The 13,702-nt window shown below is 41.3% G+C and overlaps 2 protein-coding genes across 2 annotated transcripts in view; one reads left to right on the top strand and one right to left on the bottom strand.

The window, feature by feature from the left end:
* The first annotated feature begins 999 nt into the window (after positions 1 to 999).
* Positions 1,000 to 10,350, top strand: tmem175 (transmembrane protein 175). The gene is made up of 10 exons (XM_071901028.2): positions 1,000 to 1,194; positions 2,006 to 2,044; positions 2,356 to 2,453; positions 2,546 to 2,597; positions 3,411 to 3,446; positions 3,568 to 3,651; positions 5,089 to 5,253; positions 6,081 to 6,159; positions 6,352 to 6,487; positions 7,006 to 10,350. Exons 1-10 carry the CDS (start codon positions 1,045 to 1,047, stop codon positions 7,676 to 7,678), a joined length of 1,512 nt encoding a protein of 503 aa, XP_071757129.1. The 5' UTR covers positions 1,000 to 1,044; the 3' UTR covers positions 7,679 to 10,350.
* Positions 10,351 to 12,031: 1,681 nt separating this feature from the next.
* cds1 (CDP-diacylglycerol synthase (phosphatidate cytidylyltransferase) 1) overlaps positions 12,032 to 13,702 on the bottom strand; it is a 34,360-nt gene continuing 32,689 nt past the window's right edge. Inside the window, exon 13 of the mRNA XM_071901026.2 lies at positions 12,032 to 13,462. Coding sequence (XP_071757127.1) covers positions 13,330 to 13,462 — 133 coding nt within the window. The 3' untranslated portion in view covers positions 12,032 to 13,329. The remainder of the gene's footprint in view (positions 13,463 to 13,702) is intronic.

Raw genomic sequence — 13,702 nt, 5'->3', positions numbered from 1 at the left:
TATATTATTATAATAGACTTCTATGCTATAGGCTTACTATATTGTAGTTTTCAACTACAATATCAACTACAAAGCAAATTCTTGCTTCAAGGTTTATTATTCGTGCTTTCATTGGTGCAAACTTTGACCTGTACGCTTCTTTATGGACTGAAGTAGATCTATTTTACATTCTCATAAACCATTTACGCTGCCCAGATCCAAGAGGAGTAACCAGAGAGGAGAAAAAAAGTAAAGAGGTCTCACTCTGCCCCTATTTCTGGGAACCACAAATATCATAGTTGTCAAATAAGTTGTGATACCTTGGTATAAATACTGTAAACAAATGAGAGCATGGTGGAGAGGACTGGTCGCCTATCTTCGGTGGTATCAGACCCGAATCTGACCCGATTACACACAATGTTAAATGCAATAGAGGCTGCCAGTGCCAGTCTTCTCGGTGATGGTTTCGATTGTTTACCGTAATTACACGGTCTCAAATTTATGCAGTGATGACTCATTAATGGAAAAAAGCGATGACTCATGGAAAAAGCTATAGCTACAGTATGTAGCACCTTTAATGTATTGGGGTTAATGGAGAAGTTGCAAGATGTGGCCTTATTTGCATTATATTTTGACCAAATTACCCACAAACCGTAAGATTTGTTTACATCCACAGCTAAAAAGCACGTTCTCTTTTATTTCACATTTGTACCAGATTGGTTGCCATGGTCACAGGCACAGCTATGCTTCTGCTTCTGCCTGACGCAAAACTGCAAGAAGAGAGCGCATGCGTGAAGGTCAACGCACACTTTCCCAGACCAGAAACCGGGTCGGTTTTTGTCTACGGAGTGGCTCCTCTTCCGCAACAGACAATCTTCGCCTTAACACGCTGCGCCAAGGCAGGAAAACAACACCGCGGCTTCTTCCGGGTCCCCCAGTCAGCTGCCGCCTCTCCGCTGTTTGCAAACAGTCCGCTGGGTGGATGTCCGCTCCTGCGCTCCGCTCACCGCCGCCATGGGGGAAAACGACGAGAGCGAGATCATTGAGCACCACGTAGACGAGGAGATGGAGAAGAAGAGGACGAGGAGCCATGCCTCCTCTTCGTTCCTGGAGAGCGTCACCCCGTCGGAGCGCGAGGGCCACAGCAGCACGCAGTCCTCACACCGGCTGCTGGCCTACAGCGACGCGCTCATCTCCATCATAGCTACCGTCATGGTGAGGCAGCGACCACAACACAGTCATACCGTTTCATCCGAGTAGCAGCATTACAGGTTCATTCAGAGGTTAACTGTGTGTTACTGGGGCAGCGGGGCGGGCTGGTGGTTTGCAGAGACCGTCCTTTACCCCAGAGGATCCGGGTTCAAGTATCCGCCCCGCCGAAGTGTCCTTGAGCAAGACACTGAACCCTTTACCAGCTCCGGCTCCTCTGACCCGATTCCCTGTAGTCAATAACCAGCTGGCAGTCCCGGTGAAGCTGCAGCACAAAACCTGTTGAGAATCAAAGTTGTCATGTTGACACGCGGGTTCCTGCAGGTCTGGGAAGGCTGCAGGAGTATGGAAAATTAATTTGGGAGTTTCCAGGTCTTTAAAAGGAATTGAGCAAAAAGTCAGATAGGTATTGATACAGTTATTAGTAGTCACAAGTCATTACGAGTCATAGAGCCAATACCTTTTCACATGTAATAGCCTATCTGATGTTGTTAAGAATGGTTTTTCAGCCACAGAGTGAAGTGGCTCACTTGGCAGTGATTTTGCCCAGTCACTGCTGCAAAACCGCATTTTGATCACAGAATACGATCTCCAAATTCCACATATTTATGGTCTGGAAAAAATATGTGATCTTATAATTGAAAATTTCTAGGAAGCCTCAACATATAATAGATCAAACAACAGTGATATTTCTTATTTTGGATAATACTGTAGGCCCATGCATCAAATTGTGTCCATCTGATGCATGGGATGAGATGCCTTGATTTGTAAGTCTGATGTTTCTGCTCATATAATTTCTATTTTCATTTATTTACAGATATTACCTGTTGCACATACGAAGGTTGAAGATAATGAGGTAACAATTGTTATAGATGTGTAATATAGCATGTCCCATAATTCCCTTACTAAAAGAAACTACAGTCATCCTATAATACATTTTAGCAGGATACTCACAGCAAAACTATCAATTATAGGTAATATCCTGGAGGAATATTATAGTGATACCACAGGAGATAAAATTGATTAAGTATGATAAGCTCACTATAAACTCACTACTGAGTATAACAGACACAATAAACCCTTACAGTAATACTGTAGAAATATAGTGACTTTTATTTATATATATATATGGGAAATGTGATAAATCAAATGTTTATCTGCCTTTAGGAGTTAAAGGAAAGTGTTCAACTTCTGCTGACAACAAAGATTGCTGTGTATCTGATGACGTTCCTGATAGTGACGGTTGCATGGGCTGCTCATATCAGGTGAGTTACTGAAGTATTATTATTATTATGATGAGAGCAGTTTTAAAGTTTATTATTTCTCACTTACTCATTCTTCATGTTGGATTTCACAGGTTATTTCAGGTGATCGTACGGATTGACGATTGCCTTGCTCTCCTGAACCTGGTGAGTATCAGTCAGGCCGCTGCATTCAGTTTGACTTAAATCCAATTCCAGCTAACTTTAAATTTGGCTTTCTGAAACCTGCAGATACCCTGAAACTCCAAACCAAGTCTGAAAATCTTTCTTATTTCAATTTAGGATGATATTTATGATATTTGATATGACAGAATCACGTTTCCTAACTGCATTTAGGAAAAAATACTATCTTATTTTAAGATAAGAATTTAACTATTACAGTGTCGTAACTTGAGAATATCCTAATTTAGGAATCCTATTTTAGAGTAGCACTGAAGCAGTCCTATTAGAAGCCCTAAACCCAGATTTAGAATTTACAAAAATAGTTAGGATTTCCTAATTTAAATTAAGCCAGGAGGTCTGAGATAAAATAGGACACAGCCATGAGTTTAGAATTTGCTTCTGTAATAGCAAAAGAAGATTTTTCATATCTTTGAAACTTAAGATAAGACAGAACAAGAATTTGGGATTTTTTTTCTGTAATGAGGCCCCAGGTTTCTACATGTGTGTTCACCTCACAAGGGTTAGATACATCAGAGCCTGTTTATTGGCAACTCATTTACTAGACAAATGGAAAATGGTTACAGCATGGGAATTAAGTATATGTATGTGTACTTAACAGTAATTGTCTAGCCTGTGTCATTCTCTCTTTCTGTCTTTGTACAGGAGACTACTGAGAGAGAAAAGCATAATACTACATAATAATAGTACTTTGTCTTGCTTGGGACTGAAGCTCATTCTCTCTGGTGAAAGTTCTTCCTTTTTGCCTAATCTGACGTTCTGCTTTCCATTCTGTTCTAGGCGTGCATGATGCTGATAACCTTTCTGCCGTACACAGTGAGTATGAGTCACTTCAGAGTCCTGCTCAGAGGCAACTCCATCAATCACACTGTGTTCACAATAAGACAATAAGTGGTTGGTTGACTGTGATGATGTCATTCACCCTCTTCCTGTGCAGTTCTCCCTGATGGCCACCTTCCCCGAGAACATCCTGGGGATTTTACTCTTCTGCGCTTGTGTGATGGTGATCGGCCTCATTCAGGTAAGGAGAGCACAGTAACTGATATAAATAGATTAATCAAATATCACTATAAAACGCTGCATTCCCTATTGCCATATACAGTGGTAGTCATCAAAAATAAAGTCCTGGAACAATCCTCCACTAGTACTGCATCAGCCACTGCAGCCTTTTCTTTCTTTCTCAGATGTTATAGAGCTGAATCTGTGTTTTTGTACCAAAGTCAAAACTCAAAATCTTTCAATTTGCTCCTGTTGAAGAAACCTCAGGGACGAGAGAGTTGGCAGTTTGTCAGTTTATTCAAGCTGCAGCTCGGGAGCTAAGAAAGAATTTTATAGTGTTGAATATTCAGGTTTATGATACAGATCATTTCTATTATTGCCATTGGTTAAAGGTTACTTCTTCCCTTTTTATGCCATACAATAATAATTGTTAAACGTACACTTTAAGAAAAAGGTGAACTCCTTTTCTGGTCATAAACACTCCAAGGACTTTTGCCTTTGGAAGGAAATAATGACTCTTGTGCTCGTAAATACTGTATGTCAACTATGTCAAAAGGCATCTTGAGCTACATAATTGTTAAATGGTAATAAATGGTAACAAACAGAGAAATCGGGGTGGCCGTCTTATGCTAGGCACCCATAGTCTCCAAACTGATAAATATATAGATATATGGTCAAAGGTACAAAATGAATACATTCTCAGAAGAAGGGGAGAGTTGTTATCTTTTAACTTTGATGTTTTTAATGTGGTTGTTTTATTTTAACTATTTTATTTGCTTGCTGAATGTTTTGTCCTATGTATTTATTTTAATTGTAAAGTGTATTGGGACCATGCTTCATGGTGATTCTGCACTTAAATAAATTGATTGATTGATTGATTGATTGATTATCACATCTGTAGTTGTTTAGCATTACTTGTCCATCTCTCCTGCACTTCTGCTTCCACACGACTTAACAGACCATCCTCTGTCCCTTCTGATGGGTGAAAAAGACACAAAATGCGACTTTTTTGAAGTCCTCTCATTGGCAGAGAAACAGCCGCAGTGCAGCAAGCAAGCAGTAAAATGTGGGACTTTTAAAATGGACACTATATATAGATAGTACTGACTAGTTGGCCCTTTGGAGTCATCACTGACATCCATTTTGGATTTCATTTGAAGAGTTTAAATCCAAAGTGAGATGACAATGATGATGATTGCTAAAGTAAAGCATGTATGAGTTACTATTAAAGTTATGTGTCATTTTAAGACTTTGGATTATAAAATATGTGTTTTTGAAGTTTTGACTGATGAATTTCAACAGGCGAATCTTTTCCAAAATGGATCTATAGCATTTTGTAATTAAACATTTTAGTTGTTTAACCCTCTTCCCCTCCCAATTCCACTGAGGTATTATTCTGTGTAATCATATTGCGTCTGTAAAATCCATAATATACAGTATCTCTTCTTTCTCCCTCCAGTCAGTGATTGTGGTGTACGCCTTCAGCCGTCCCTTCCTCCTGAACGAGCAGATCCAGATCTCGGAGAACCAGACCTTCTACAAACACCACATCCTCAAAGTCATCATGAGGGTCCCCATCATGTGCTTCTTCGCCAGCATCTTCTCCTTCATATTCTTCCAGCTGGTAGGCCTCTCTTCTTCTACTGTTTAAAAGGTGCTATGTGTAGCATTTTGATCCGATTAGATCATTGCCTCATTAATTATAACTACGGTAAACAAACCAGATCTCTAAGAACATTTGCAGCCTCTACCGGCCTCTAGACTGCAGTTTACATTGAGAGCCTACGGGTCAGATTTCATGGGAAATGTGGCTTGCTGTATTGCACAAAACAGGAAGAGGGCGCTGTTCCAGTGCAAATGGAACAAGTAGCAACATGCTGTTTGCGACAGAAAGCAACAGGGTTTATGGGAAATGTGGTCTTTATTTTGAGAAATACTAGCATGACCAGTACCACTGGCACGAAATAGAGGCTAGCAATTGTTGTTTTGTTTGTTGTTGTTTGACCATGGTCGCATTTGTTTATGGCAGCTATACCAAAGTAATTAATTTGGTTGATGAATTTAATTTGACCATGATATATTGAATGTAGCACCTAGAAATTTGGAATCTCTGCTGTTTAATTTTCTTTATTTAGAATGAGCTGTTTTAAAGGCATTTTGGTGTGTTAATGAGTGTGTGCATCACTTAAGCGTTAACATTTTTAACCGCGGACTGAGCATGCTCTTTCACATTCATACAGTTCCACACATTCACACCTGAGAGCTCCACCGGGGCAGCTGGGGGTTAAGTGTGTTGCGTCTTGACATTAGGTGTCAGATTTGTCAGGCTTGTCTGGTCCAACAACTCTTCCAGTCACTTCTCTGACCTCCGGGCTACTGCTGCCACACATTTAAATTTATCCTGGTGTCTAAATCTGATTTGTGCGGTAACATTTTCATTTTGTCTTTCAGTCCTATGTGCTTTTAGCCATCGTCATCTTCCTGCCCTACATCTCCCAGTCTTTGAAGTGGTGTCGCAGCAAAGCAATCGGTAAGCACTGGGATTTCTGTTTAGTCAAGTTGTGTAACTGTTGACAAGTAGAAAAAACATCATGTGCTTACCTCTGCCCAGAGATAAAGAAAACACAGACTTTGGATGAGGATGTGCAGCATTTTGGATTGGAAGTCTTCACCCTGTGCCACCACTTTAGAAACATAAAACAAATCTGTGTTTATACCTCAGGTCAGGTGGAGGAGACCCCCGACTCCATGTTGTTCTATACGTACCATCCCAACGAACCCCTCACCAAGGAACGAGTGGAGGCCTTCAGTGATGGAGTTTATGCCATCGTAGCCACGCTGCTCATCCTGGACATTTGGTTTGTTGCTCTTTCTCATTTCTTCTTGGATGGTTAGATGGAGGGATGAATGGATGGGATGGATTAACTAATCTGTAGTGTATAGAAAAGCAAATGCAAATTCTGTCAACTAGACTCGATCACACTTACTGCATCCGATGTGTTTAGCTCAGATGAAGATTCATTCTGTTAAAGATGCATAATGCTGTGATGCAAGTGATTTATTGTACTTGTGCACTGATTATGCATGCATACAGGAAACCAAAATTTATACTTAGTTTTTTGGCTAGCTCTCTGTGATGTTTTGGTGATGCCTTGAAACAGTCAGTTGTAATAATACAATCAGTAACCACACATGATCAGTTTCATTTAAATACCTTTGAGCACAGGATCCTTGTAGAAGATTCTGCACAGTTTACAGTGACATAGATCTATAATGGAAGTGTGGTCATGGTGTAAGACAGGGTGCAGTGAGGCGAGGGAAGTGCTGAGGAACTTCTAACCCAGCTAACCTTTCCCCCCCTCCGCGGTTCCTTCAGCGAGGACAACGTTCCGGACCCGGCTGTGGTGCAGAAGCAGTACGGCGGCAGCCTGACCGCGGCTCTGCAGGACTACGGCCCGGAGTACCTCGCCTACTTCGGCTCCTTCGCCACCGTCGGTCTTCTCTGGTTCGTCCACCACTCGCTGTTCCTCCACGTCACCAAGACGACGCGCTTCATGGGCCTGCTCAACACCTTCTCCCTGGCCTTCGTCGGAGGCCTGCCGCTGGCCTACCAGCTAACGCACGAGTTCCCGCGCAACTCCCGCAACGAATTGGAGGCCATTCAGATTAGCTGCGTCATCATTTTCTTCGCGGGCATATTCCAGCTAGCTATTTGGGTGGTGGCGCTTTTCAATGAGCGGGAAACCCTGCACCCATATGTGAGATACGGCGGACGCGAGCACGTGTTCATGCTAGCTAAGCTAGCGTTGTACCCTTGCGTAGCTCTAGGGACGTTCTTCCTAACATGTATTCTGAGTAAGTTTAGCGCTTCTATTTTTCACCTGATGGAGATTACGGTGCCTTTTGCCTTTCTGGTGTTGAGGCTGTTGGTGCGTGTTGGGATGGCGCTGCTGCGGCTCATTTTTTGTCCCGACAGGCCAGACCCACGGACTGTTCTAGAAGAGGAGGACGAGGAGACGAGGCTGCCGTTCAATGCACTAGTCACCTAGCTATGGAGAAGGGAAGTGGCCACAGCAAAGTTAAGATGATTGGCACAACAGTAAGGCATTGCAAACATGCATGGCCTCCTAAAGAGTTAATGGTCGGATTCCATTTGAATTAGATTCTTGTCAGGAGCCCGTTGAGTTTGAATTGAGAACCAGTTGGAAAATAATGATCAGGTCATTGTTCTCTTTTCAGCGCTTAAGCTTAGTGAAAATCCTGAGTAGGAATCAATTGAAATGGGATTGGATATGAACTCGACTGTGTTGTATTGAAGGTTAGAGAGAGGATGGTAAGGAAATACACAGTGGACCAGAATGGTGAAGGAGACAACAGTCAATCTATTGATATTGACAGCCAAAGCCTATCCATTGATTTTATTTTCTACATTTTGTAATATACTAATGCTAGTTTTAATTAGCCAATAATCACTACGAATGCAATTAGATTTACGTAATCTCCAAGAAGTTTTCCACTCTCTTTGATGCTCACGTGTCACAAAGTAATAATAGCTTAAAAATCAGAAAGGCTCATTTCTGTTTACAGAGATGTTTTCAAATCCCACAGCTAATTATTTAGCTAATTAATCCAGTAGAGCGCATTTAATTACGTTTCATATTGACCAATTCAACCTGAAAAGAACAGGTGCAGCACGACAGACAGAACAGGTTTAATAGAAGTGACAGCTCAACTTCGATGCCAAGTACAAAGTGAAGATTCACAGTCCGTCCAATCACCATGGTTTTCATTCAGTCTGCATGTTGTTTTTATCTTTATTTACCCGGGGGAAATTTGCGAGGCGCGTTCAGACACATGCAGTTACTTCATACTTGTGAGCTGCCGCCTGCCGCTGGCTGGATCTGTTGTGGTTCAAGTACCTTCCTCAAGGGAATCTCGATATTAGTTGTTTTCTTATTCATTTCCTCCACCCAGACTTTCCCACACTGGTGATCTCCTGATGGTATAATGATATTTATTCCCCAATCTAGATGTGAGAAATGACTTGCTAACTGACTTAACTGGGTTTAAATTGCGGGAGTGCTGGGCGCTTCAAACAAGCATTGTACGGGTATATGGCCATAAAACTTTCAATTGCACTTTTTTTTATTAAAATAATAAGTCAATGTTTGATGATTCAGATATTTTTGTGTGTAACACCCGGTGGAATGTAATCTTAACCCTTTTAGTATATTGCACTGCTGTATTATTTCAGACAGATGGGAAGGCTGTGCACTAACAATGCCTCCTTCAGCGTAGCAGGCCTTTTTACGCCACTGTTGGCTAACGTTAGGTTTATCAGATGTATATTTTGATGTGGAGAAAGGCCCAGTTGTGTTGGGCTGCTGTTGTTTTTAGTTCTGTCGATATTGATTTCAGGTTTTCTTGAAAATTCCATTTTTAAAGAGTCACGTCAACCCAATATTACGGAAGACCTCAGACTAATTCCATCCATTCTCTCAACAAGGATCGATCATTATATATCTTATTATGGAGAGGTATAAAAAAAACAAAGAAAAAAAAAAGGTGTAGTACATTTTTCCAGAAGGGGTCGCTGTTGTTTCTGTTACTGAGTCCGTAGATATTGAAGCCACTTTCATCACCGCTTTGATGTTTGCCATGTGCAGTTGTGTGTGTGTGTTTAATGTTGACACGGGGAATCGAATCCGAGATGCACTTTAATGGAGATCTGTCAGGTGATGTTTGGAGAGAGGTCTGCAATACTGACAAGGGACAAACCGCCATGTTGGAAGAGTGACAACAAAAATCAAACTGTAACATCATCACCTCTTCCTCCCTGACTAACCCGGGTGACGCTGTATGTTAAATGGCATGGGTGTGGTGAAAGCAGTGGGCGTGTCAACAGGAGTAGGCTTGTCAAAAGCTCGTCTGTGATTGGCTGGACGGTTTTCATTGCCTGAGTCAAAGTTGTTTTTTCCCCCTGTCTGTTTTTTATAAGCATTTTTTGCATTTAAAAAGAAGAACTTTTTGAACAAAATTTAATAATGCATTCTAGAATGAGCACTAAACTTTGTCAGAGATTTTGGCCTATTGTAAGAAACTGTCAGGAATTGTATTTAGTTGATATACACTGTATTGTCAAAACTGTGAAACATGTTCTAACAACTAACATGGAGCAACCAAAAATACATCAAAATAAACACAGTTCTCGTACGATGCGTGGCACATGCTGATATTAAGAAGTGACAGCACATCAACAATCTAAGAGTTTGAAGAAATAATCAATTGCTCTTTTGAGTAGCAACACATCTGGCCAATAGCTGTCAGCTTTCACCCTACCCACAATGCCTTTGGCACACCCCTAAAGCCAGCGCCATCTGTACTTGTCCTCGTCTCCTTGGACACTCCCAACACCACACAGAAATTAGGCCTTTTTTTTTGTTCTTTCTCTGGGAGGAAGTCAATACTACAATGTTTTGTTTGTTGTCATTCTTCCAACATGGCGGCGTTTCCATGCCGACCTCAGCAGCCCCTCTGCAGACCCCCGGACAGCTCTCTGTTCTCACTGCTTCAATATTGTCTGTTTGTACAGCTAGATGACTGCAAAGTGCATCGGCTCTTTAACACTGTGCAAAATCATTGTTTTTTAAATATCCAATTACAAATTGTCAAGCCTTGTTTTGTGAATAAATCTGAAGTTGCTCCTTTGATGTGAAGCACACATGAAGTACTTTTCTTGTTAATATTGTGTGAAAGAATGTAGAACACAAACATCAACCTTACTGCCTTCTTTTTCAACATGTAACCCGACACTCATCATTATCAAAGGACATAAACTGATATAGCAAATATAACAAGACATTTTAAAGAAAAAAATAAAGAATTTATTCACCTCCATACAGTATACAGCTTCACAATATCCCTAGCAATTAAGATATCAATAATATATGCGGTTTATACATCACTTTGTATTGCCCATATATTAACAGTAGTATTCCTCAATACAGTTTCTGCAATTCAATCTTATCCACTCCAAAAGCTATAGATTTTTCAATAGAAAAAATTTCTGCATAAAGCAAATCAAACAAAATATACGCAAACCGGTAATTAAATTAAAAATACATGCAACCCAACATTTGCAGTGTACAATTACTTGACAATCGGGTTAACAGAGCTACCTTTTTCTGTCTATCTGTTACTATGTTTGTGTACTGAAAGTGTATAACTTCATAATTTAGATCACAATATAAATTAGTTCACACAATAAGTTAGATCTAATTTAAACTACGACCGTAAAACAGTTTTGATAGTCTCTACAACGTATCCCTCTGCTGCTTCTGCTGTCTGTGTCTCCTATTTTTGGTCAGATCGCGTTAGTCTGAACATCGTACAGATCCCAGCATGCTTTGCCTCATCCTGTAGAGTAACAATTTTGTACAGTGAGCTGTAAAACCCAAGAAGGTGGGGTACAGAGAAGTCTGTAAAGCAGTAGTGTGTTTTGCCAGAGGGAGGGCTTAGTTATACAGTTATACAGTACATTACAGCTGGTCCCAAAATCCACCCAACACCCCATTCATTTCTAACGGGAAAAACACACCAAAATGTACTTCCATGAGGAAAACGTGAATATAACAAACTGGACAAATAAATTACAACATCCTCTTGGCTGGTAAATCACGTCCCAACACTTAAAAGGAAGCAGAACAGAATAAAGTGACACACATTGCACGGGCCACAATGCAATAGCAGTTAGTACTCCTGTCTGCGGCTCGGTTCCAAACAAGCATCTCTCCCTTTCCCCCGTTTGGATTCTTCAGAGCAAGGAGAGGATGCAGGAAGGAGAGAAGGAAGGAGAGAAGGAAGGAGACGTCTGTTTGGAACCGGGCCGCGGGGCTCAGGAGGAAATCAGTGTTAATCAGACAGCGCTTTGGTAAACATTTCTGGAAGAACGCGCGAACACAGCCTTGTAACACGCTACAGAGCAGAGTCCACTTCATCACACTGTTGCACGTGTGATTCATCAGAAGTGCCACATACTCCACAGATTTCCTATAGAATTCAATTAAGCCACGCCCAACGTAGAAATCCGACCCATTTCCTTAAAGAATCAAATCGCAACTTGCATAATCTAAAAATATTGCTGATAAAATCACTGTCCAGAATATCAGATCATATATATATATGCATTTATATATATAGGATCTACATACACATAAATCTATAATTTATCTCACGCTGCAGTAACAACATGTTATGTTGCAAAACTACCTTCAAAAACATAATCTTTAAGAGAGATTTAATGCATAAGAAGACTAATATAGAAATATTTTTTTTAACAGTTTGACAAACGTTGAGTCCAAGAAGGTCGGAGTGGTCTGGTGGGTCCACCCCCCACCCCCCCACCCCCCCACTACAGTGCAACTAAAATCATTGGTTAACCGGATAAAGGAAGCACAGTCTCCTTTCACAACCTCAAGTAAAAGTTCACCCACCACACTCTAAATAAGCAGCAACCTCAGATCAAATCTATTGTCTCTACCTGTTAAAAATCCCATACAATTTGTTCATGCTAGAGGCTACAAATGAGTTACATCCCATTTTTTTTGCATATCATTTCTCATAGCTTAAAAGTGTATAGTATTCATTTTCCCCAACAGGTCACAGAAGTAGTTTTTTTTTATATATATATATATTAGGTATTTGTTCAGCTAAATATCATCAGTATATTTATGTACAGTAATACAATAACTTGAGAAAAACACACACAGTGTACTGTAGAGTGTTTGACGGCGTGTGCCGCTGCTGCTCTAGTTTCTGCATTAACAGTGATTGCTATCCATGCCTACAGTCAAGCTTTTATTGTGCGATTTACTTAGATACACAGAAACCTAAAAGCTAGACTAGGTCACGCTGTGGAAGAGGAGAGTAAACACGGTTTAGTTCAGCAGTAGCCCGAGACGGGACTTAAGTACATGCTTCATGTTTTCTATTGTTATGTGGTGAGGTTAAGACCATTAAATAGAGCATAGTCTATAAAACAGTGTCTAAAGTGTGTTAGAAGAGTCTTGTAAATCCCACTGCATCATTACTTAACCCCCCCACCCCCATTAAGACAAATCTTGACAGTCTTTGCTGTAGCTCGAGTCCACATGCCCAACACTACAGACCCAGTTTATGCTGGTAAAAGCTTCTGTTATCCTTCTGTTCAGCTAAAATCAGTGCAATACTTGCCGTCCACAGGGAAACTGCACTTTCACAGTCCACCCTACGTTGAGAAAACCGTGTGCTTCAAAGTCTGTTTTGTTCGATAAGACATTTTCTTCAGAGCAGCCTGTGAGTCTTTAGGATGGGGACTTGCTCGTGTAGCGTGTATTGTGCAGGTCCCAGTGGAAAGCAATGAATGTTATTGGGTTTCTTTTTTTTTTTCTTTTTCTTTTGGCTACGAGGTCATTCCACGTAGTCGGGAGCGTCACCTCAGGTTGTAATTCACGGTAATGAGCTGGTTGGAAATCAAACGTAGAGCCGAGGTGGATGACGACGGAGAAGGGCCCGGCATCGTATACCATACAGGCAGACTTCTGTGTGCGTGTGTGTGTATGTGTGTGTACATGCACACATACACAAACTCTCCAAACAAATCACACACACACAGACACACACACACACGGTCCAGTCATCACCCTGTGAAGCTGCGGGTGTTTCACTCGGCCTGGGCGGCGGGGGGGAGCATGCCCCTCTCTCTCAGGTGGGAGTGCAGAGTGTGGAAGATGCTGAGCTGCTGCTCAGGCTGCAGCACCAACAGCTGCTGCAGCACCTTACTGGGGTTCGGTCCCCTGCAACACAACAACAACAACAACAACAACAATGACATCACCGAGACGGAGCGTCACGAGAAACCAAAACTCTCGCTACCTCGCCTTACAGTCCAGTTGCATGAACTAGAGAGGTCTAGAAAGCAAGAACAAATTCAGCTACTCTTGGAGGCCGATGGATAAATAAAAAACAGGTTCCAAAAAAAAAAAAGTCTTCACTGGTCCAGAAAAACCAACAGAGCATCAGACACAAAAACAGCT

Source organism: Centroberyx gerrardi, chromosome 8, assembly GCF_048128805.1.
Source record: "Centroberyx gerrardi isolate f3 chromosome 8, fCenGer3.hap1.cur.20231027, whole genome shotgun sequence".
Classification (NCBI taxonomy): domain Eukaryota; kingdom Metazoa; phylum Chordata; class Actinopteri; order Beryciformes; family Berycidae; genus Centroberyx; species Centroberyx gerrardi.
The sequence above is the reverse complement of the archived record's forward strand: the minus strand, read 5'-3'. Positions and strand labels throughout refer to the sequence as shown.